The sequence below is a fragment of the Lycium ferocissimum genome, chromosome 2 (genome assembly GCF_029784015.1).
Source record: "Lycium ferocissimum isolate CSIRO_LF1 chromosome 2, AGI_CSIRO_Lferr_CH_V1, whole genome shotgun sequence".
In the NCBI taxonomy this organism is placed as follows: domain Eukaryota; kingdom Viridiplantae; phylum Streptophyta; class Magnoliopsida; order Solanales; family Solanaceae; genus Lycium; species Lycium ferocissimum.
Window position 1 is genome coordinate 20,253,118 of NC_081343.1, and position 25,670 is coordinate 20,278,787.

The 25,670-nt window shown below is 38.6% G+C and overlaps 1 protein-coding gene across 1 annotated transcript; it reads right to left on the reverse strand.

Moving 5' to 3' along the window:
* Positions 1 to 12,268: 12,268 nt before the first annotated feature.
* Positions 12,269 to 25,286, reverse strand: LOC132033814 (protein root UVB sensitive 6). The gene is made up of 13 exons (XM_059423911.1): positions 24,813 to 25,286; positions 23,481 to 23,579; positions 23,263 to 23,376; positions 22,108 to 22,179; positions 21,811 to 21,921; positions 21,600 to 21,719; positions 15,996 to 16,097; positions 15,807 to 15,879; positions 15,378 to 15,461; positions 15,220 to 15,284; positions 14,967 to 15,068; positions 14,682 to 14,864; positions 12,269 to 12,898 (listed from the first exon to the last, which is right to left on the reverse strand). The coding sequence occupies exons 1-13, from the start codon at positions 25,143 to 25,145 to the stop codon at positions 12,833 to 12,835; spliced, it is 1,524 nt and encodes a 507-aa protein (XP_059279894.1). The 5' UTR covers positions 25,146 to 25,286; the 3' UTR covers positions 12,269 to 12,832.
* Between the last annotated feature and the right edge of the window lie 384 nt (positions 25,287 to 25,670).

Below are 25,670 nucleotides of genomic sequence, written 5' to 3' on the forward strand. Positions count from 1 at the left end.
ATAGCATACGCCGCATTGGATCGTTAAGTAAAGATTACGTAACCATAACATAGTTTTAGTGGTGATGAGCGATATAAAAAAAAAAAAAAAAAAAAAAAGAGATGGTCGAGAACGGCAAGGGTAATGTGTTGGTTTAGTAAATTAGAAGACCCATGATATCGAACAAGGACTTATGAAAAGGTCAAGGAATTCGGTTATAAGGAAAACGAGCTAAAGGATAAAGAACGGGCATGAAGGAAAGAGCGATTCCACTATAAAGGAACCCTCCGAAATATTATGGTACCCATAAGGTTAATTGAACATTCGAGGACGAATGTTCTAAAAGAGAGGATGTTATTGTCACACCCCGATCACACGCTAGGGTGTGATGGGCACCCGACCCCGTAACCGGAGCCGAGCGAACCTCTCGACTCTTTCTACGTACTAATTTTTTTTTTGAAACCTCTACGTCAAGTATACATAACAAGCTGTTCCGAAATATCCCTTTGTTGCTTTAGAATCAAATAAAATATATGACTATACAAAACTTGTATCGGGGTACAACCGACTCCCGAAACCCACGACTCACGTCTCGCAAAGTCTCTAACCGTAATCGAAATCTGGCACGTGTGCTATGACTCGAAGCTTACACTCCGGGCCAAATGGAGCTTGCCAACTTTGCCGGAACATCTTCTATCCGGCTTCTATCCGGTGCGGGTGTGCACTCGCGTGGCATGAACGCGCCCCCGAAGAAAGAGGGTCTGACGAGCAATGTCTTGAGTAGGTAAGACATGAACGGTAACAACATAGTAAGAATTTGTAGAGTATATCATGTAAAGAGAGTATTATATCGTACATACGAGATATATCATGGGAAGTAACAATACGTACATATGGAACATATCACGTGTAAAAACGATAATTTGTGCGAGCAATAAGCGTATGGAAACATAGACGATTTATCATAGGATAAAGGAGTAACACATACATGTGAGTGCCACTCGGGCGGAGGCCATGCGTATGCCTAACTTTTCCTTTTTCTTTTTACGAACACGGTGTTTCTTGTTTTTGTACATAGAAAATAGATACTTTTCGCGTAAAAACGGTACTTTTTGCTTGCGGTACAGACGCCGAATTCATCGGCTCTCCCACCCCTCCCAACAACGGTGTCCCAAATATATCATAGTATATATATATATATATATCACATAAACGTTTACGCCGCGTGCGGCTCCCATATCCCGCGTCCGGGATGATAAGCACCGAATCGGTGGACACGGTTGCCCTCCCCGTTCCCCCGCGTATACAATGTATACATATACGTTCATCAATATCGGTATTATATACATTCTCATATAAACGACGTGCATGGGAGCCCAAGGAAGGTCATGTGTCTATCGGAGTGACGTAAGGTCGGTGACCTCCGATTTCCTTATGGATTAACCGGGATTGCTTTGTCTCGCCTTGAAGGGACGAGTATTTTAAGGCGAGACTACCAACGAAGACTAGTACTAGGAGAAAACATAGTATGATATCATGGGCATCATAGACGTCAATGCATAGACCTTGAAATCCGTAGAACATAGTGTCATAGCTAAGAAATAGAGATAAGGATCAAAAACTAGTTTGTCACCTTCGTATTCACATTGAATCCTTTGCTTAGAAATCTTGGTCATGGAATCATTTTGGTCGTACTTATCGTAAGCATATTCTCTTTTCTACATCATCGTTATCATCATTGCCTTAGAAGTATTCTCATTGGGATAGGTATAGTACTTGTCAGTTGATAACAGAATAAGGATCAAGGTTTCTTTTTGGATTCAGCTTCAAAGTAAATCAAGCGGAACAATAAGGAAAATCCGGGAAACAATGGGCCCACCTCGGGTCAAATGAGGCGGCGTACACAGTTGACGTGTAATACGTTTCGTGACATTACTTAGGAGAGTTTTAGGGTAGTCGGGTCTTATTTATGCAAGCTCGGGAGGTCTAGGAGGATTTTATCACCTTTTGCACCATTTCTATTTTCAATTCTCTTTTGAATGAATAGTAACTATTTTCAATGCGATTTCAAGAAAAGGAATGGTCCCCGAGGCCCGTATCCAACCCTATTACATCTAGGACATGCCAAGAAAGGAAAGTGAAGTCTTACATACCTCTTTTCGCTCCCCATGCCGCTCCAAATCCAAGTTCCAAGTTCGCCGAATCTACATTTTGGTCACATTTGCCAAACGTCAATTAGAGCACTTAGAAGTTCAACCTTGACTTCGCATTTGTCTCTGAAATTTTGGCGAGCATTTACTCTTCCCCTTTCAAATGCGCCATCCCGAGATTCTAACTCGGCAAATTTTAATCAACAACAATCCAGAATTGGCCAAACTACCAATAATACCAACAATTGTTCAATCTTATTCAATTCCATGTAACTTTCAAAACGATTCAATCAACATATTAATCCATCCAACACCTTCCAACTCCAATAAAACTAATAACAATACCTTTCCTTTTCTTCCAAATTCATAAGCTATATTAACAACATTATTTCCATCAACACAAGAAACTACACAAAATCATATAAATTTTCCAAAAACAGCCAGCGACACTACAACTTTAACATAAATCATTAAACATTCATTCTTTCATCATAATATTCCACAACAAACAACAACCAACATGCTACATACACACACGGTCACACCATACACCACACGGCTACAACACAACTTCTAAATTTCATGGATTTCATTCATTCATGCATACTAAATGTATACAAATTTCTCATGATCACAACAACAATCAAAATACTAAATAGAAATTTATTCATCACTTCCTACCATCACAACTCTATTCGGCCATAACTACAACATGCATGACCTCATGTTTTTCATTCATTTCTCCATTCTACAACATGCACAACCATCCATAACATCAAGAGGAAGTGAATTCTTACCTTTCTTCCTTGATTCCTCACTTAGCTAGAACTTGAGATTGCAACAAAGAGTGACCCCTCTCTTCCAAAAATTATACCATGTTGAAGAGGGCCTCCAAATTAGTGGAGATACATGAAGAAACAAATTTTGGAACAAAATTCCCATGACTTATTTTTTCCATGGGGTGGCCGAATGGCCCTCTTTAAGTCTCTCCTTCATCTTTTGTTTTCTCTCTTTTCTCCAAAGTCTTGAATTCAATAGATGAACTCTCTCATGTGTATATATATATATAGAGAGCTATTAACATGTGAGGGGCACATGCTCTCTCTAGATTTTTCCTTTCTTTCCCCTTTCTTTTATTTTCTAGAATTTTCTTTTCTTTTTCTTTGAATTTTCTAAATAAAGATGACTCGCTGTCATCTTTTCCATTCCCATTTTGTCACATGGCCAACATGCCCCTTTTGGAACTTTCATGAAACTCATGTGAAATTCCCGTTTACCCTTTGACTTTTCTCAATACTACCATTTTGTCCCTAACCTTCCGCATTATTTCCACGGCCCATTTTATGAATTTCTCTTCTTTCCCTTAGCCTTTCTCAATATCCCCACAATACCAATACCCATAAATAATATTCCTAACAACTCGGACATTAAGATTATTTTAGAACATCGTCTTGACCTTAATTTCTTACCATTATCCACAACGTCCGAACGTACGAATTACGGGCTATGTTATAGCCCGTATTTAAAATGCGTTCGGATATTGTGGGGCAATGGTGAAAAGTTAAGGACAAGACTATGTTCTAAAATAATTTTAATGAACGAGTTGGTTATGAATATTATTTATGAATATTATTGGACGGAAATATTAAGAAAGGCTAGGGGTGGCAGAGGAATTCGCAAAATGGGCGTGGAAATAAGAATGGTAAAATGACAAAATGGTAATATTGAGAAAAGTCGGGGTATTTAAACGGGAATTTCACATGAGTCTCTTGAATGTTCCAACAAGGGGCCATATTGATCATGTGACAAAAAGGGAATGAAAATGATGACAAAATAAGTCATCCTTGCCATGGAAAAATAAAGAAAATTCTAGAAAAATAAAAGGAAGGAAAAGAAAAGAAAAATCTAGAGAGGGGCATGTGCCCCTCACAGCTCATGAGAATTATATATATAGAGAGAGAGAGAGATGAGGTTTCATCTTTTAATTGAAGAGTGGGAGAAAAAAGAAAAGAAAGGAAAAAAAAAAAAAAAGAGAGAGAGAGAGCTACGGCTAAGCATGGCCAAAATTGCCCATGAGATTTTGATGAAGAAAAATTATTCTCTTCCATGTTTTCTACTCTTTGGAAGGTGCTAAACAACATGAAGTAGTTGTTGAATCAAGCCAAATTCTTGTTCTTGCAAAACCTTGTCCTAAGCCGAATGAAGGAGGGAGTGGAAAAAGGTGAGTTCTAATTCTCTTCTCTTGTGTTAAAGATGGTTTACGAGTGTTGTAGTGCATGGAAATGAATGAAATAATATGTGGATGTGGGGGTGTGTGGCCGTGTATATAATGCCATGGCCGAATGGTAGGGTGTGTTGTAAGACATGGTAAATTGATCTTATTTAGTATTCTTGGTTGTTTGTTGCATGGAAAGGGTGGATTGATTCCATGTGGAATGTTGTTTTTTTGTAGTAATGTAAAGGGATGGATGAAAATGCATGAAAATGTGTAAGAAGTTGTTGTAACCGAATAGTAGGCGATTTGGTAAGTTAAGGTAAATTGATGTAATTTGACATCTTAGTTGTTGTCGTTATGGATTATGCGATGTAAAATGAAAGGTGTTGTTGAAGTTAACGTATATGAATGATAATGAAATGTGTGGTTTGTGTTGAATTGGAAGGTTTCGGGTAAAGAAAAATGTTGATTGAGTTGTTGAAAGATTATGTGAATTAAATTGAATTGAATTGAATTGAATTGAATTGAATTGAATTGAATTGAATTGAATTGAATTGAATTGAATATAAATGGAATGTTGTTGGTAAGATCGTTGGTATTGTTGTTGGTGTGGCCGAGTTGAATTCTCGGATTGTTGTTGATTGATGAATTGAGCCGAGTTAGATTCTCGGGGTGGTATATTTACAGGGGAGATGCTGCCGAAATTCCGGCAGACCATAAGTGAATGTACTTGAAAGGTTAAGACAAGTGTATGTCGATGAATCTAACGATAGTACCGATCTTCTTGCATGTAGACTAACAAGTTGGACGAACAAGCGTAGCTAGTAAGGCGCGGCGCAGTATGTTAAGGCTCGTCCCTTTTCTTTACGTGGCATGAATCATACATTGCGACTTTATGAATGCTCCCATAACGTCCTTGTTTCCAAAGTTAGAAATTATGATTTCAAAGTATGATTTTCTTCTTAAAAGTTTATAAATGTTTTCAAAAATATTCATTTTTCTCCAAAAATCCAAGTTTTACGTTTTTGATAGTTTTTATGACTAAAACGACGACTATGGCTTTATGATGACAATGATGATACTACGATATGAAATGTTAAGCTATTCCTGGATAATGACTATTTTAAAGGTTCTGTACTTCAAACGCTCATAACCTTCTTATCGTTGAACCGGATTGACACGAAACTTGTTTTGCGTGCCCAAGTAGTATTTGGTATTATATTTCCTTAACGGTCGCACCTTATAATGCTCGTTCCTCCAAGGTGGGACACGATGATCTCGATTATTCCATAATGCAATCGGATGTTACCGACCTTATGTCGCTCCGATTGATACATGACTTTTCTTGGAATTTCATGCACATTGCTTATATGATAAATGTATATGATACATGATATTGATGAATGTATATGTATATGGGGAATGGGGAAGGGCAACTGTGTCCACCTGATTCAGCTGGCTTATCATCCCGGACGCGGGATGCCCGGACGCGGGATATGGGAGAGCCGTACGCGCGTCGTTTGTGTGATATATATATATAATATGATATACTTGGGACAACTTTGTTGGGGAGGGGGGTGGGAGAGCCGATGAATTCGGCGTCGTAAATGCGAGTAAAAAGTCTTGTTTTTCCGAAGGTATACTGTTTTCTATGTACAAGAATAAGAAACACCGAACGTGCATTGTATGACTTGTTGGGATAATGTGGGAAGGGGAGGGAGCGAGGTATTCGGCGTACGTACGAATGATTAAGGATCTTGTTTAACCGAAATGTTCTGTTTACGCATATGTGAATAAGGAATACCGTTCTTTTTACGAAAAAGTCTAAGCATACACGGCAATTGCCAAGAAGGCATCCATATATACGGGTTACTTCTATCCCATGACCGATCCTAAATGTACGAGATGTTATTATTCATACGTTATATCTCTTTACTATGCTACTATTCATGCCTTACATACTCGGTACATTGCTCGTGCGACCCCCTTTCTTCGGGGGCTGCGTTTCATGCCGCGCGGTACACCGGACGGATTGAGGTTAGTATAGAAGATGTTCCGGCGAAGTTGGCAAGCTCCATTGGCACCGGAGTGTAGCCGAGTCAGAGTACACGTGCTAGGATTCCGGATTACAGTTAGAGACTTTGCAGACAGAGTCGTGGGCTTTGGGAGACAGTTGGTGTTATGATATGAGTTTGTACAGCTACATATTTTACTCGATTTAAAAGCAACGAAAGGGGCCTTTTATGTATGAGTAATTTTATTAAGTATGTTTGCTATAAAGGTTCAGAAAAAAAGAAAAAAAAAAATTCAGCACGTAGTAAGAGTCAGCGGGTTCGCTCGGCTCCGGTTACGGGGTCGGGTGCCCATCACACCCTGATCAAGATTGGGGTGTGACAGAGACGTCCCATGATGTTTTGAAAGGCACAAACCATGGAAAGTACGTAACAACGAAGAAAAATGGTGAATTACGACCTCGTAAGTCGTAATCGGAAAAGAGTATTTTGAAACACGAGAACATGGCCATTATTAGTATAATGAATGACAAATATCATGTATGGAGAGTTTCGGAATATTTCGAGATCGAGTAGAGTGAAGAAAATAAGTTCGACGAAAATTTGGGAAATGCTGGGCGAATTTTTAGTCAACTTTGGAGGCGCATATCTCATAGTATATGTGGAGTTTTAAGGTGTTTCAAAATTCTAAAATGAAGTTCGTCGAGTCTAGTTTGTAATGCAATAAACCGCTCGTTGATAGGACATCGGAGTAGAGAATTATAGACGTTACAAACTGAACTGTCGACGCAGAAACAGCATTTCTGCAGTACCGCTACAGTACTGCTACAGTGCGCCGCCTTAGCCCCTATAAAAAGGGTTAAAACCCCATTTTTTTCATCCAAAAGGTTCCAAAAATTTCCAGAAAATTCAGCAACAAAAGGGAGCAAATATACCTCACAAAAATGAGAATTTTGAGTGAAATTTCAAGTAACGAAGTACCAATCGAAGTCCGGGCAACGCATAGTCACGAATATAATTTCGTTTGGAGTTAGAGGAGCATGGGAACAAGAAAATGTTGAAGATTTTGCTACTTTCATAAAATCAATGTATGAATCTTCAAATCCCTCTCTTTATTAAGTTTGATTAAGGAATATTTGCAAGAATAGAGTTATAGTTTGTTGTGTTGATGTTGTTGGATTATGGATTGAGGGTTGAAGAGAAATTTGGATGGAAATACATATATTTATCTTGTAGGATGTTGAGAATGTTGTTATTGATGTTGTTAGTATTAACTTCGACTTCTTTACGGAAATAAAGTTATTAATTAGTCGTATCCCAAGTTGGTTGGTTGGGAAATTTAGAAAACAGTGTGTGGGCTGTTTTATGGCATATGTTGGTGTTGGAAATGATATTATTACTATTGATTTTGTTGTTGATGTTGTTGGTTGTTGAATTGGAATTTCGGGCTAGGCACATAAACAGGGAAAATGCTGCCCGAATTTCGACAGAATTTAAAATGACTTTCATTAAGTGTTTTAGACGAGCGTATGACGATGATCCTAACGATATTATGGATGGTTCTATATGTAGATTACGAGGCTATGAATAATTCTTAAGCGAATTGCAAGACAGGAAATAGGTCGAAAGTCGAGAATTTGTCTTCCAGGTATGTAAAGCCTATCCCTTCTTTCTTTTAGCATGTCTCAGATGTAAGTAAGATACGATACGAGCCTCGGGGTAACTCTATTCATAAGTTCCGAGCATGTCTACGATTCTTATTCACTTCTTGATATTAACCTTCTTAATATGGTCGAGCCATTGCCCTTGAGTCTTTTGTATGATTGGATAGTACATGATGCATAGAGAAATCCTATTCCTAAAGGATTCTATAATGAATAAGGTCCGTAACTTTCATAGGCGGCCTCGGATTGCTTTGATACGTTCGTAGAGGATTCTATAACGAATAATGCCGGTAACTTTCCTAAGCGGGCTCGGAATGGTTTGATACATGTCTATGATCCCCGAGACGTTCCTTAATATAGTTCTAATGACAGTTAGAAAGAACTTAGCATGACTATCGTTTGATATTTGAGCGTTGATTTGTCTACTTATCTATAGAGTCTTAAAAGATGATTTGTATGCATATGGTTTCTCACTACTCTGCTCGTGCTTGTTGTTATACTTCTTTCACTGAGTCCCGGGCCAGGACACGTATTCGTGCACAACTCCACTGCATTATTCACCGAGTCCCTCACTAAAGGGCCGGGACACGTTATATGTATATGTATATGATGATATGATGATACGGGGATGGCGGCCAGGATGGCATATGATGATTCTATTCACCGAGTCCCTCACTAGAGGGCGGGACACGTTATATGTACATGTATATGATGATTTTATTTACCGAGTCCCTCACTAGAGGGCCGGGACACGTTATGTATATGCATATGTACAAGATGGTTATCTAATTATGTTTTTAAGTTCCATAATGAATTGGACATGATATTGACATGCATGATTTATGTTTCAAAGGCAAGCCTTGTGGTTTTCTGGTTATTGTACTACCTTTCTATACTCCTTATTTCAGTATGATCCTGTTTACTGTATTTCATGCTTTACATGCTCTGTACATATTCCGTATTGACCCCCTTTCTTCGGGGGGGTTGCGTTTCATGCCCGCAGGTACAGATACTCGTTTTGGTGATCCGCCAGCTTAGAATTTTCATTCAGCTGTCTTGGAGTGCTCCCTTGTTCCGGAGCCTATATTTTGGTACAGACCCTTTTGTTGTATGTATATGCTTAGCCAGGGGTACGGCGGGGCCCTGTCCCGTCATATATTCTTGTTGTCACTCTTAGGGGTACGTAGACATATGTGTGGGTTGTGAATAGTTCTTGTTCGGTTATTATTAGTATGATTTATGTTCTGGGAATTTTGTCCCATTCGCCGCAGTAGCCTTATCGGCTTGCGTATATATATATGCTTTGGGATACTGTATGTTATGATAGCCTTGCCTTCGTATATGTATAAGTTCTTAGTATGCTAGTTGTGGAATGATTATAGCAACAGGTGTATACGAGTGTCCAGCTCGGGCACTAGTCATGGCCTACGGGGTTGGGTCGTGACACTGGGGTCCTGGATCTGCTCTAGGGGCCTTCTTAGCACCCCCGCCATCCGAGGCTGATCTCTTCATCTCTCATCAGTCTGCACTTACCTACAGGAAAAAGGGTCAGAAACGATCTCTCCTAGACTCTGGCTTTATCGCACGATCTAAGATAGAAAGAAAGGTCGATGATTCCTAAATGCCACTGACCTCCTATTTATAAGTGTGGCCGGCTTCACACCCATAAACGGGACTCTGCACGGACACGGTCGTAGACAATCCCTAGGACGACTGCTCTAATACCACTTTTGTCGCAGAGCCGGATCGATGGGGCGTGACGAGTACCCGACCTTATTGGCCAAGCACTCTATGCTTGCATTTACTTCTCACTGACTAATCTGGGTCCATATACCATCTATAACTAGGCTATACTGTCTCCTGAACAATCAACACGAGAAACACCGTCTCGAGAACCCACGGACAACACATATATATAAACATAAAAACTGAGAGTAACAACGCAAGCCGATTAGGCTGCTACATATACTGTACAACAAAACAAGCGCCGACAAGGCTGGATCACATCATGGCTACATATCACTGTCTACAGACCTCTATAAGATACAGACTGTAGAAGAGACAGGACAAGGCCCTGCCATACCCAAATATGTACATATCAAAATAGCATACCCAAGGGTTGTAGCTCCGGTCCAAATGGAGCTCGGGGCTGGGCCCCGGAAAGAGGCCCTCCGGTCAAATCGCGGCTGGCCCGCGTGGCTTGCCGGTCGCAACGAGTTGAAGGGTCTTGCCCTGCGCGTTCGCGCCACCTTCTGGCGCGTTCGCGCAGGGTTAATTTTCTGCCCTAACAGCCGATCTTAAAACGCACATAACGTGTGATCCACATAACGTGTGATCCAGATATTGTATAACGACCTATGGTTGGAAAGCTATTTCAATTATCTACAACTTTCATTCTTGGTGTTTTTCCAAATTCCAAACGTATGATGGCGTTTTGTCCTCCTCAAATCTGATCGTCCGAAAACTTCTCCTTAAATCATCCTTTCGGAGGGCTTATACCCATATTTGGCTCAAGGGTACTTCTTAAGACTTGATCAACTTCCCATGTACTATTCATATAATATAATCTTCACCTTTAATCCTTGTATGACTTTACTCTTCTTGGAGCTCGTACTAAGCCGTTTACAACCTTGGTAGCGCGAAATTTTCCGGGGTGTAACAAAACTCCTACTTGAAGTTATAATTTTTGTATCTACTTTTTATGCTTCTAACTAAGCGAATTAGACACAAATTGATAACCCCAAACCTAATACAAGTTTTCTAGACTCAATAACTGTAAAACATAAACTCTATTCTACAGCTTCTTCAGTCCTCTTCTTGCACTTGGGACGCAACCCCGGATTCTAGAGTATTCTTGGATATAACTTCTTCGCTCAATATTCTGAATTATCTCTTTGTGTCTTTGTGAGTGCATAAAACTTCTTCTTGGTAAGACCTGGTCGGTTCTTAAAACTTTCTCCTTATTGGACAATAATAACACGCATAAGATTTTGTGTTGTACTTGGATTCATTCCTTGGGAATCGACTTCTTTTCCTTGTGGAAGACTTACTAATCTCGACAATTATGGCAAGGAATCTTTCATACTTGACCGCTAAGTTTGTACCAAAATTCTTCTATAAATCATTGTTGCTGCAGGATTTGTTTGAAACATGTTCACGACTTGTACCTGTGTGTTGCATGTCTTACATGTTAAGTCTGTACAAAACTAGAAATATAAACAGGTATATCCTTTGTTGCTCATGCATTGTGTTTTTAAGACTTGCTCTACGAGGTATGACGGCGGGGCAGGTCTAGCTTTTATGTTCACCCTTGTTGTTTTTGTGTGTACAAATCCCTAGCTCTAGTATTGCAGCGGGTCCTCTTTGATCTAGTTCGAGTAGTTGTGTTTAGTTGAGGTGAGTCAACTGCATTCTGATCGTGGTGGCACCTTTACTTTATCCATCCTATTTCTTTTTTCATTTTCAAGATGCTTCCCTAGTCTCTTGTATTTTTTATTGATATTACATGCTCCTTGACTAGTCTACGAAAGGTGAAATTTGATATGTGGATGTTTTCGAGCTTTGAGACATTGTTTTGTTATTGTTGAGGGTCGTGGATATTTTGTACTAGTTGGATTCTTTTTTATTTACTACAAGGTTTACTGATTCTCCTGTCACAAGGAAAACTCTGCCGAAATTTTTATTAATATTTGGTACTCAACCAAGATGAATACTTGCTTACTTGGCATGGAGTAGTTGCTCGTAAAGTGGCAATCACGGCCCTTAAATTTGAGTGCACACTTTATCTTGTCCGAGACATTGGGAGTTCCTATTGTGAGCCAACCATATCTGTCGTTGTGGCATTGCAGTAACTTTTTCTTTATTTTTAGCGATATTCACACTGAAAATTAAACGTATTTGACTCTCATATTTTGAATCTCGTCCAACAATACAATCCAATTCATCTTAATAAGTCTGTACATGTAGAAAACATAATGGCCTACTTGCCAGCAAAGTTGCAATTACAAGATGGACCATTGTCGACCATTGAACACGAATCATGATGTATGTCATATTGAGCAAAGAATGAAGGGAATGACCACAAATTCTTACTGCATCCTTGGCCTCCCTCCATACTTGTATTTGTGTTCCAATTCTAGAGAAGTCCAGATTAGTTCAGCTGTGTTCCAATTCTAGAGCAGTCCAGATTATCACAGCTCTCTTTTTGGAATCCTAACAAAGACTACGATACCATCAGATAAGGAAGATAAAGTAACTAGCTCATGTTTGCTTATTCTACCATGAGTGAAAGAGCAAAAAGACACAGAAGGAAAAAGGAACACCAGCTGGAGATATTACATTACACCAGTCTAAACAAAGTATGAAAAACACGTAACTAGGGACAAACCCCACCCCCGCAAACGCACACCCCAACACCAAAAAAAAAAAAAAAAAAAACAACCTTGTATGTATTACAGAAGAGAGTATTGAACTGAAAACTTACATGCAAGAGGTTAACATCAAAGAATAGATTTTGGTGGAATAAACAAGTATACTGAAATCCCTTTCACAAAGTGCACTTTCTTGCTTACGTCAATCGCTAGCTGTTGATGTACAGGTAAACTGTCGTGCTATAAAACGGAAAGCACATGTAGCAAATTGCGTCTACACATAGCATCAGGATAAACATCTGTAATTACTTCAAATCTACGACCTCATTTGCCGCCATGTATAAAATTCCACTAGATGGACGAATGCCTTGCAGTGCCAACAGTGGCCATGCAAAATAATTGTGCGACAAGAAATTTTTTTAGCTCCTCTGCATTATGTATCTTATTTGACCATTTCACAAAGTCGAGCTCGGCCAGGATTAAGTAGTGATTCCGACATCACCCAGCCCTGCAAGATATAGAATGATCACTAACCTACATAATTAAATAAAAGGAGGAGCCTCCTGCAAGTATGCCATAATCAAACTGGTAAGGCAGACAGACAACGAATTCACAATCGCCAGGCCCACTGTTAATTCCATCAATATTTTGCAATATGATTATAAAAAGTTTCAGCTCCTAAAAAGATAAATTACAACCCAATGGGGATAGTTTGCTCGTAGCCAACAGACCTCGCCCTTATGAAAAGACGGAATGATCATGAGTAGGACAGTGGACAGTTTGTGTCACACTGCATGTCTAAAAATCATCAGTAATTTTTCTCTTCCACAAAAAGAGTAACTCAAAGGGATGCGAAACTAAGAGATTGCTACAAGGTCCTAATTATATGGATTCATGAATGAGAAGGCTTTTAACTTTAAGTCATCTAGATTATGAAGTATTAAAATATCAGGAGGCCAAGTGATAAAAGTGAAACGAAGCTCATAAATCCAAGTCAAGGCCTTCCAGAGGAAAGCATGGTGCCTTGTCCATCACATATCAGGACCACAACTATGACACTACCAATTTATTGTAAATCTGGATAACCTCCACAAAAGAAAAAATTTGCAGCCCAACATTCTATGTTTAAGATTTCTTCATTCGCTGTTAGATATTGGTGCATTTTTTAGAGTGGCAAGCAGATGGCTGATCAACAACGAAAAATACAAGATGAACATGCCGGAGTAGATAAATGGCAACCCGTTAATTGAAACAAATGCAGACTTGAAGAGAAATAAGGTATATCATATGTCCCAGTATAACCAACTGTATGTCTGTTCCAGTTAGCTAGATAACCATACATAACCCACCCTCAAAAAACCAGTTCAATCATGATAGGGGAAGTTAATCTAGGGTCCCCAGCCCCTAACCTTGTCAACCACTAACAACTTTGTACAAGGCAAAACATTATCATCTAGCTTTCTTAAGAAAAAAGTTCACTTGCAGCAGTACCAAAGAAACAAATCCTATTTGCCAATTGTGATGAACATGATTTTAACACCATAGACACGCTATTATGGGTGTGTTTTGTATGAAGGAAAATATTTTCCTGGAATAAGTGATTTTCTAACTTATTTTATGGTGTTTGGTAAGAAAACAGAAAATATTTATCCCAACATCATTTATATATACTTTAGACAAACACTATGAGGATGGAGGTGGAGTGTGTGGGGGTGGAGGAGGAGAGCGGGGGTGGGGGAGTGGGTGCTGGGACGGCTTATGGGGTCCGAGGGATGCGGGGATCAGGGGTGGGGTGTAGGAGCAAGGGGTGAAGTGCTCATCACGGGATGCCACTTATGGAACTTGTTTTCCCTACCTCGATAGGGAAGTCATTTTCCTAATCTTCAAGGAACTTGTCTTCCTAGAAAAATATTTCTCCAGAATATTTTGACCAACCAAACATGAGAAAATTGGAAAACATTTTCCGTCATACCAAACACATGTTATATTCCAGCTTTTATTTCCTTAACTCCGTTTCCTTTCTTACTCGGGAGGGGTGGAGGAACAGGAATTACAGGAATGAGATTGAAGACTCAGAAATTTTGGTTTCTTTCATCTTAGCCTTCCTGATATTTCCTCATCTCACATGATTTTTTACAAGTGTTATTATATGTGATTATAGGTAATAACAAACAGAAGGCTTAGTTGCACACAGAAGTAACATATCATCTATATGTTTCAGCTTGTTTAAAAGTTAGAACGAAAAAGGATATATCAGAAGTAGCATCATGAAGTGGCAAATTTCGCTTCACCTGTTCTTTAGCTTTGCTCTTGAAAGGCATATATAAAGCAGAGACCATTTTGTAAGATTCTATAACATGAGCTTGAAGATCAGCAGTTGATAGCAAGGATGCTGAAAGTTCATCTTCCCGCTGTTTTCTGGAGGAAGACTGTTTGTTGGTGGATGAACGAATGATGTGCAGAAGCACATGACCCTGTATTTTAAAGTTAATTAGGTAAATTTCAGTCATTAAGAGTTCCACGGTTTCAGTTATTAAGAGTTCCACGGTCATCACACGGGTAAGTCAGATTCTTACATGAAATGCTGCTTTCAGTACATCATCAGACTTAGCTTGATCCTTGAGCAATACATATATATTGCCTTTGAAAGGATTGTACGTCACTATATATCGCTCCTTCTGTTAATCAAGATCGACATGCAATTCACAAGCATGAATATGAGAAAGTGGTAGAACAAACATTTAGCCACATAACAAGCAAGCAAGGGGATGTAAGTGTGCTACATGCAGGAGAGCTCCCCTTGACATTCATCCTCCCCTGAAAACATACCTCAAAGATGGGCTTGACAGCTAGATATGAGTTTGGATCTTGGAAAGCTTCTCTAAATCTGGGTCCTGCAAGCAGTTAGTTTAAATCTGCAATGAATACGTCTGATGATTTTATGTTCAGGTGACAAATGAAACAAAGTGTATTTTCCTTGTACTTACCAAGAACAATAGGCCTGTGCTTTTTCCATGGAAAATTGAATATGTTTTCCCTTGAATTTCCATCCTGCAGTGTTGGAACTCTCCCTGAAGAGCAAGTAGCACAATAAGACATCAACTCGAAGAAAAAAAATTATATATGACTGTTAATTTATCTTCCCTTTCCTGCTTTGCTTGACTCATAGTAAGTGGATAACTCTAAATAACTCTATGGGAAATCAAAATGGAGAAGAAAAGGTAAAAGAGGTCAAAAAGCTCATAATTTCGCTAGATTTGAAAATGTTGGCAAGTCCTAGTTTCACCACAAGTTTGTAAGATGAACCATTCAGTTGTTGACAGTCAGTTAACGGCAAACAAAATCATGGTATGAAAGGAAGCTCATTCATAACAGAAAAAGAGGAGGGGTGGAGGGAGAGGAAGACTGCTCCCAACCTGTCCTTAGGAAAGATTCTACGGCTACTGTGAATCTTGCACGGTTCAGGGTATGCAGCACAACAGATTTCACCTAAGATATACAAAAGAAATAAGATGCTTCAGTCAAATGGGAAAAAGAAAAAGGAAAGAAATCAGACAAGTGTGTTAATAAGGTGCAGAACTATAAATTAATGCACGCTATTTAACCTCTTGGTAAGAGCTGAAAACATATCCAAATGAGAGGAGCGCAAATGTCTTGACCAAGGATGGATTCCTTTTGGAAATCAAGATACTTAATCCTGTCCCGAGCTTCATAAGAAAAAATTAACAGAAGTTATTCCAGCTCAAATACATTGGAAATCAGATACATGATAAAAACCAATAAACAAGAAAATATAAACTCCTTGTGAAGTAGGAAATAAGCCCTTCAATTCCCCTGAAAGGAAAAAAGGAAACAGTTTACCGATCGTCAAACTTGCTGTCTTTGTTATTCTTTTGCTTCTTTAATGGTTTTCTGCTTTTCTCCTCATAATTGTTGTTTCACTCACGTAGAATCTCTCTTTCTTCCTTTTTTCCACTATATAGAATTATATATTCTCATCTAAGTAGCACAGACTCTTAATTTTTGCTGCCGCAGTCGTCTCGACACAGAATGGGTGCGGTTGCCGGGTGCGGGTAGGATTCGGTCAATCCAAGGATACTTTGGCCAAATTCCATGGGCAAATTTTTTTTTGAGGGGGGGGGGGGGGGGATAAGAATTGAGATTTCTCAAAATAAAAGATAAAACAGATTTAAGACATAAGGAATGGCATACCTTCAATCCTTGTTAGCTTTTCCTCTAGATCAAGTTTGCTATTTATCATTGTTTTCTTTCTCATAGAAAAGAGGGATAATTTCTAAATTAATTATTAGCATATTGATTTCTTGACAATTAATTTATGTTTTTTAACGCCCATCTTGGAGAATGTAAGATTGAGTTATATAACATTTTTTTATAAGGTAAATAATTTTATTAACGATTAGGGGAACAAGCCGTATACCAAAAGAGAGAACCTACATCAAAATATGATTCTCTAAAGAAGAGACCCAATCTTCGAGACCCAATCTTCTATACAAGTCGGGTTCTCATGGGAACGCCAAAAGGAAACTAGAAACAAAAGACTAGTTTGCAACTTTACAAAATCTTGTTCAGCCCCTTCAACGCTCTCCTATTCCTCTCTCTCTCCAAATAACCCACATAATTGCTAATGGTGCAACATTTCATGCCTTAGGAGTTCTCTTCCCCTCCTGAAACCCCAGCTATGCGAATTCTACTATATGTAAGGTTTCCACAGAATATCTCACAAATTTAGAATATCTTTATAGCTCTATTTTTATAATTTTGATTTTTTTAGCCGAATCCCAGCACCCGTATCCATTACTGGATCCGTACCCCCCGACTATCAAAAATTTAGATTTTGCTGAATGTCAAGATCCAGATATGGATCTAAGTTTAATTGCAAAATTGAAATCGAACCCACACTTTTTTGGGACAATTTTCTGATTATATAACTGGAAAATGGAATTCAAATACAAGAGTAAAACTAGCTGAATTAAACTAAGCTAAAACAAGGATAGAATAATCTCCATAGCCGATGATGATCTGCAGAAAGAGATGAGAAGAGAATTAGAAAGAGGGAGAGAGAGAAGAGAAAGGGAGTAGAAAAGAAATGAGGAAGAAGTGATGAATACCAGATAATCGTTGCCTTCCTCTCTCTCTTTCTGTGCTATATAACAACCTTGGCCACGTGGCTTAATCCTGGCCCTTATCAGTCCTTAATTGAGAATTAATCTGAGCCGCTCATTTGAAAGTTAGTTACCCCTTTATTCTTCTTATACTCTACTTTGAACCCAGCTACACGCATCTATATTATTCTTCTAGTAGGGTCACGACACTGAATCCGACCCTCGGATCTGCATCTGTGTCGAATACCGCACCCGAGTCCCAGCAACTTAGATTCTCATTAGTATAAACTGATATGTTACAAAGAGGAGTGCACCTTATGAACCAAAGAAGCTTTGAGATGAAAAGATAGTAAAATTGGTGTTTCAATGGGAATAATACTTTTTTTTTTATATGGTAATAAATTTTATATTAAAATTTGGGCATAAAAACCTGCATATACTAGAGGTATGCCAAAAAGGAGACACTCACAAGAAAAAATGTGGTTTCCTATGATAACACCCAATCATCTATACAAAGAGGAACTTCATGGGTGCACAGAAAGAAAAAAGGTATAAGAGGCTACTTTCAATTGTAAAAAGATCATCTCTATCCCTCAAAAACTCTTATATTTCTCTCTCCAAAGAACATACATAAGTGCCAATGAAGCAACATTCCAAACCCTGCGTCCACTCCTCCGCCTACCCCAATTCCAGCTGAACAAAACATCTTCCATCATTTTTGGCATCGCCCATGAGATACCAAACAAACTCAATATTACTTGTCATAGCCTTTAGGCTACCTAGCAATGTAGGAGGAGATGATCGACATCCTTGCCCGACCCCTTGCACATCAAGCACCAACTAATGTATGTCACCTTCCTCTTTCTCAAGTTCTCAACCATCAAAATAACCCTCTAGTTGCTAACCAAACAAAGCACACTTTCTTAGGTATATTTGGAATCCATATCGATCTATGTGGGGAAACCACCTCTTCTCTAACTAGAAGCTTCTCATAAAATGATTTCACAGAAAATACGCCATTGTCCAAAAAAAAAAAATCCTGGATATTGTGTAAAGTTACTTGTTTGTGAAGCAAATCCAAGAGTTCGGAACTCTGTCATTTCCCAATCTTCAATATCTCAAGTCCCAAAAACCCTCTTCATCTTGTAATTTTCGGATTTATTGGACTGTCATCTACTTTTAGCGTGAAATCCTGTAAATGTTTTGAAATGCAAACCTCAAAGTATTGCACCCACGCCACCTGTGGTCCTAAGAATTGACCCTCTTCCCGTCCCCAACCCGAAAAATCACCAATTCGCTGAAATCTTCCCACCCCTTCATGACATTCCTCCACAAACTACAATTATACAGCAAGAAAACACTTTTTGTCCTCCAAGCCCCTTCCAATACCTCATACCTCATACTTTTCTGCTATTACCTCTTTTTAAAAAGCATGCTACTCCGTCCCAAATCTCCATTGCCATTTTCATACAAGGTGTTATTAAAGACTCAATTTTGTAATGCCAAGCCCACCCCAACACTTGGGAGTCCTAACAATATCCCACCTTACAGAGTGAAATTTCTCGCCTTATCTGTCGAGTACAATAAGAAATTTCTTTGAAGTTTTCCATGATTTCTACAACAATGACGGGTGCCTGAAACCTATGTTGCTCGGACTCCTCAAAAAAGTTGTCGCACCCGTGTTAGATCCTCCAAAAATGCCCCACTTTTAGAGGATCCTATACGCACCCATCGATATTTTCGAAGAGTCCAAGCAACATAGCCTGAAACAACGACATGAAGTAAGTGGGTATACTTGATAATGTGCTCTTAATAAGCCTTTCCTTCATTCTTTGGACAAATAATTTTTTTGTCATCCTACCAATCAAGACTCAACTCTGTGGAGTACAGGGTTCCACGCTGCTTGGTCCTTGTTTGAGGCACCAAGCGGAAGCTCGAGGTAGGTAGTGGGAAGAGCCCCTACCTTGCAATTCAAAATTTGTGCTATATTCTCAAAGGCCTCCACTTCTCCAACTGGTATTATCTCACACTTCCTGAGATTGATTTTAAGACCTGACAGCACTTGAAACCATGTTAAAACATGTCTCAAGTATTCCAACTGGCTCCGGTCTGCATCATAAAAAACCAAAGTGTCGTAAACGAACAAAAGATATGAGACCCGTACTGTGTCGTGCTCCCTAACTGCTGCATTGAAACCCCTCAAACAACCCCTTGTTACAGCTTTGTGCATTATACTACTAAAGCCTCCATAGCTAAGACGAACATCATGGGAGATAAAAGGATCCTCCTGCCTCAGTCCTCTAGTATTGCCAAATAATTCGCTTAGGTATCCACTTTCCTCATCTAAACTCGAAGCCCATTTTTAGCATGATAAAATCCAAGAATTCCCAATTCACATGATTGTATGTCTTCCCTCGACCCAACATACGCAACACCCTAGGTATTCCTAGTGTATACCTAGAAGCTACCACCTTATTTGCACCAAAGTTGCATCAAGAATTTGTCTACCTTCCACAAAAGCATTTTTCGAGGTAGACACGGTCTATTAGAAATTATCTTATAGATGTTTCCCACTAGACTAGTAGGTTTGTAGACTCCCTCCCGTTTTGAAGAGAAAGTCCTTAATGACTATATTCCAACAATGTTGGAAAATACCAAAGTAAAACCATCTGGACCTGGTGTTTTATGTTTGGTGCAACACTCCACCACCTCTCTTACCTCCTCTTCTCCAATCTCCCTCTCCAGCCACACCCTTATATCATCTCTTCTTTGACTGAAATCCAACCCCCCTCCTTTCAATTTTGGCCTCCAACCTGCTTCCTATTTAAGCAAAACCTCATAAAATTACTCGTGTCCTTTGATATTAATTTTATCTAGGAAAGGACTGTTTTACGAAGACCAAGACTTAAGAAAATTGTTAGATATACAGATGCGGATTAGGCAAGATCACTCTCTGACATACGACAACATATCTCTGGATACTGCATTCTATTGGGGGGAAATATGATGTCTTGAAAAAGTAAGAAACATAATGCAGTTGCAAAATCGAGTTCAGTTCACATGTTGATCAAGTAACTACTAAAAGAATTAAAATTTGGAGAGATTGGTAAAAAGGAACTTGTGTGTGTTAATGAGGCTGAACTTAACATTGCATCAAATCCAGTGTTTCATGAGAGCACCAACACATAGAAATTGATTGTCATTTTGTCCGAGAGAAATTGTCTCAAAGTTCATAAGGTCAAATGAACAACTTGCAGATATATTCACCAAGTCCCTGGCCAGTACAAGAACAAGTTATATATGCAGCAAGCTTGGTGCATATGATCTGTAAGCACCAGCTTAAGGGGGTGTTTTAGGATTTGTATGAATATTCTAGAATATCACAAATATAGTATATAGCTTAGTTTACTCCCTTGTAATTATGTTGTAATTGTATATTAATTTTCTTTCCTTTCTAGGACAACATGTAAAAGTAGTATTTAAGTTCCAATAGCTTGAGGAAATAATCAAGCAGTGTTCTCTCTTCCTTCTCGTCTTCCTCTCAAGGGTCACTTCCGCCAATAAGAAAGCGAATAGTTTCTGCAGAATTCTTTGGACAGTATGAAGATTTAACACAACAGTAGATCACAAAGTCGATTGCAGCTTCACTACTACGTAAAACTTAACTGGCCATCATAGAGGATGATGGCCTTTGTTTCAGTTAGTCTTCCACCAAAGTCCTCGTAAGGGGGAAATTTTGAGTGAAAACTTAGTGAGCAAATGAGTAGTCAACAGCATCACTTTAGAAAACCATCAACAATTGCCATAAAGTATAGTGACTTCTTCTTCTGCCAATTTTCCCTTTCAAAAGAATGAAATAATAGAATTGTTTTTTCTTGTGGCAATGACAGTTGAACCAATAATGCAATGTATAGTATATTACACTACCGTGGACAGACCAGGATAAAATTTGTTTTGACAAGTGGTCTCAAGAGGCCATGCAATTGAAATCAGAATACTTTATATTGCCAAATTCAGTATAATCAAATAAATATCTTCATCACCACAAAAAGAGAAAAGAAGGAAAGAAAGATTAGAAAAGCTTACTAAATCAGCAACATTGCCAACGCATTCCCCCTTAGCAGTTACATCCCCAATGTTTTCCCCTTTAGCGAAGGCCTTATATATAGGAGTACGAGTTGAAGTAGAAGTGACAGCACCTACATTCTGTAAGCAATTCAAAATAAATCTAAAAGTGCTTAGCTAACTGTATGTGCATGCAACAGGAAAAGATATGGAAAAGAAGATGGCGACAAACCTTGGCAACATTCGCAGCACAGGCTAAAGGAAGAAAAAACTGCGGCACAACAGCAGTTACCAGTTCAACACCAGCTCCCAACTCCATCAGAAGATCACCCGTGAACCTTAGCTAAAGGGCATCACAAGGAAACAAGAACTGTAAGGAAATTTGAACTAGTCCAACAAAAATTTCAAATTGAAAATTAGTTAAATTTCAACCCTTACCCATCCCACAACCCAAACCAAGAAAACAAATATAAACAGAAAAACGCAAAACAAACCAAAAGAAAATTAGAGAGGAAACAATGGAGAATACCTGTTTTAGATCATAGTCAAATTTCTTTCCCTGCCGTGCATAAAGCATCTTCCCCACGCGGCCAGCGCCATCCTGCAAATTGCATATACCTTCCAGTTTGTATTCATGGAACACAAAAGGAGCTGCTTCTAAAATCCATTTTGAGCTCTCAGAATATCATAAAAAACACGTAACAGTACAAAAACGAGCACATATCTGACTTTGGTTATTCAAGGCTGAGAAAATCAGAAGCAATAGAACAGTCTTAAACTTAGTAGACTTCTTTATAAATGAAGACCCCCACCCTCAAGCCAGAAAAATTTAAAAACTAAGTTTTTTGTCCTTTCATTGGCTTATCACAATTTCCAAGATGCATTTGGTTCAGGTTATGAAGCTTTCCTGGAAAATAGTTCCACATGATTGAATGCGTTCCTACTTGTCAGTCGGAAAAAATTGAAGAAAGCACCAGCTTTTTGCGTGACAGGGACTCTAGAATATTGTTTCATCTTATATGGTAACTAAGGGAAGAGTGAACAACCTAATATAGAGATATTGGGAAACCTTCTGAAATTATGGGACTGTAAAAACGATTATTAAAATAGAGTGCTGGCTGCTGGGAGAAATGGTGAAAGAGAACTGTTGAATGGTGTGAACCACCTCATCTAAAAGCATAGTTCAAACTGTTAAGGGAAGAGACACATTTATTTATCATAGCTATGCAACACGATCCGGTACGCGTAGGCCTTTTTTTAGGTCAAGCACGTGAAGATATTTTTGTAGATGAGTAACGGTAAGACTCGAACCCAAAACCTTTGCCAGATCATGTAACATTGTCAAATTGTGTGAACCACCTCATCTAAAAGCTCAAGCTCAAGATGGAATACATTTGTTTATTTTTAAGTCTGTAACAAAATCGCGCATGTTATTAGGACCTTTAGGAAAATATTGGACATTGTTAGCAAGTAAATAGCTTCAAATACACATTTATTTGATATGCAGACTCAAATGCCGAACCAACAACTTAATCTCACAAAACCTGTTCTATTTTTTTGCAAAATCATTTCCACATTCTTATATCAATTCCCAACTCTAGGTAAAATTTCAGGAGAGAGCATGTAGCTAAGAGTTTTTCGTATCTAGTACTTGCTGAAACAATGCTGAAGATTCCATCTGTACCTTGAGAATCCAGTTAATGGCTACAGCACCAGGGGTAGCTCTATGTTTGGAGACTCCTACTGAATTTAAGAGTGTTTGCGTAGTGAAAACACCCATTGCACCACCAAAGAAGTGCTACAAGTGGCAAACAAGAGGTAGTTGTTAATAACCACAGCAGCATGTTACGAAACATTAGCCAAAAAAGCACTCAAGAAAGCATTTATTTAGTAGTTGTATACCTTCAGTGCCCTCCATGTCATGTATGGTACATAAGAAGGTGTAACGCTGTCAGGAAAACCTTCTGGAACCACGTAGGATCTTATGAACGCCATGAACTCCTGCACCACATGTACGATAGGAACATAGAAAAATACATTCTGAATAAAGAATTTCTTGTCCATTAAGATTTGTGCACAATGTCTTACTCACATAACCATAAAAGTTTGTGCACAATATCTTACTCAAACGGCCATCTTACAACATACTAACGGGCATTCTCATAGACACGTGTAGCTTAGTGAAGTAATAAAACAGGACACAGTAATAAAACAGGACATAGTGTCTGTTGATTCACATTAGAGAAAAACCTTTCCACTTTGCTGAAAATACGCTTAATGTTAAGCCTTTCAACATTCTACAATTCGAATTTTAACAAAATGCTCATGAAACAATTTAGAGAATTATGTTTCTGCTATAGCAATTTGCTTTTTAGCTCACTCATCAGTTCTCCGCTTGATTCCTTAAGGTCAATGGAGAATCTTTTCCAACTTATTTCTCAGTCTATTTGAACTCTTCTATATAAGAGTATATTCTTCACCAGAATTTTGAAACTAATAGCAACCTATGCCGCCAACAAACTCATACCACCGCAATAAATTGATTTGAAAGCCATGATACTGCAATCTTCCATATTTAAGAATCTTAAACAAGTCTCATTTTCCTTTATTTACTTTTTCCTTCTAAGAAAATTTCGGGTGCCAGGATAATTGACAGGTGCTTCTACCTTGGTGAATAGATACGCCCGGCACCTTGTTCTTGTGGATTGTGGTACAGAAGCAAGCTCTCTTATCGATTAGTCAAGGTGCCACAAGCTGGCCAGACACCACCATCATTTCGAAAAAAGAATTAATACTCCCTTTGTCTCAAATTATCTGTGCTTTTTTGTTTTAGGCGTCCCTTAAGAAATATTAATTAGGAGGGGTATTTTATCTTTTAGCTTATAAGCTATTTTTAAAAAGCCAATCGAAACACCCTCTTATTTATGTCTAAGTTATAATCTCTCTATTAAATATTTACTTTATTCATGTCATCTCCATTAATGATAAAATTTTATTAAGGGTAAAATAAGGAAGTATAATTAATTGTGCCCTGAACTTCTAAAACACAAATAATTTGAGACAACGTGACAGATAATTTGAGACGGAGGGAGCATTGCTTATGCAACTAGCAGATTTTCTAAGAAACGTACTAAAAGAAACAAATAAGAATTGGAACAGCTATAGAAAGCATCGAGTATATCCTATTTTACTACAGATATTAAAGAAAAGAAATCACAAGCAAAAGGCAGAAACCTGGGCAGGAGCTTGTGGAGAGTGCAAACTAACAGCACGAATAGAGTTCTTCTTGAAGTGGTCAGGACCACCACATTTGAAAGAGTCATCAGCGAAGTAGTTCCATCGGCGACCATCGACCTCCTCAGAGCAGAGCAATCTCAAGCTCGAATCCACAAATTGACCTCCGAAGCTAGCCTCTGATGAGAGAGGAGGAGGAGGAGAAGAGGAGGAGGCAAGGTCGGCACTAATACGGAGGGTTTCACGGACAAGCAACGTAGCATCATGAGATGAAGACACCGTTGCTGTTGTTAGGGTCGTAGAAGAGGAGCTTGGAGGATGTTTCAGCTTCATTGCTCTATTGTATTGTAGAATCTCAGATGATGATGAGAAGAAGAAGCATTTTATGGAGGAAATAAAATTGGAGCTTTGGAAATGTCGTTGTGAAATTGAGGTAACGGAGGTTTAGAGGAAAGCTCATGTGGAGCCACATCAACACGTGGGCTGACAGAGTTTTTAGAGAGTTACGCCCAGTTTCCCATACTCTACTCACCTGTTTTATTAAAGACCCGTTTGGCCACGGGAATTATTCACTTTGTTTTAAAACTAGTGTTTGGCCATGTTCTAAATATAATTTGGAGTTATATTTGGAATTTGAAAAATAATCAAAATCTTGTTTTCACTATTTTCATTTTCTGATTTTGACCCTTACTTTTGTTTTTCCTTTTTCAAAGTTTATCCTAATTTTTTTATTTTTATAAATTTAACCCTGCTTATTCTAGTACTAGTGAAATCTACCGTGCTTCGCGCGAATTAGACTTTCGAATATTAAATTTTCTATTTTTTTTAAAATATTTCAAGTTTAAACTAATTGTATTG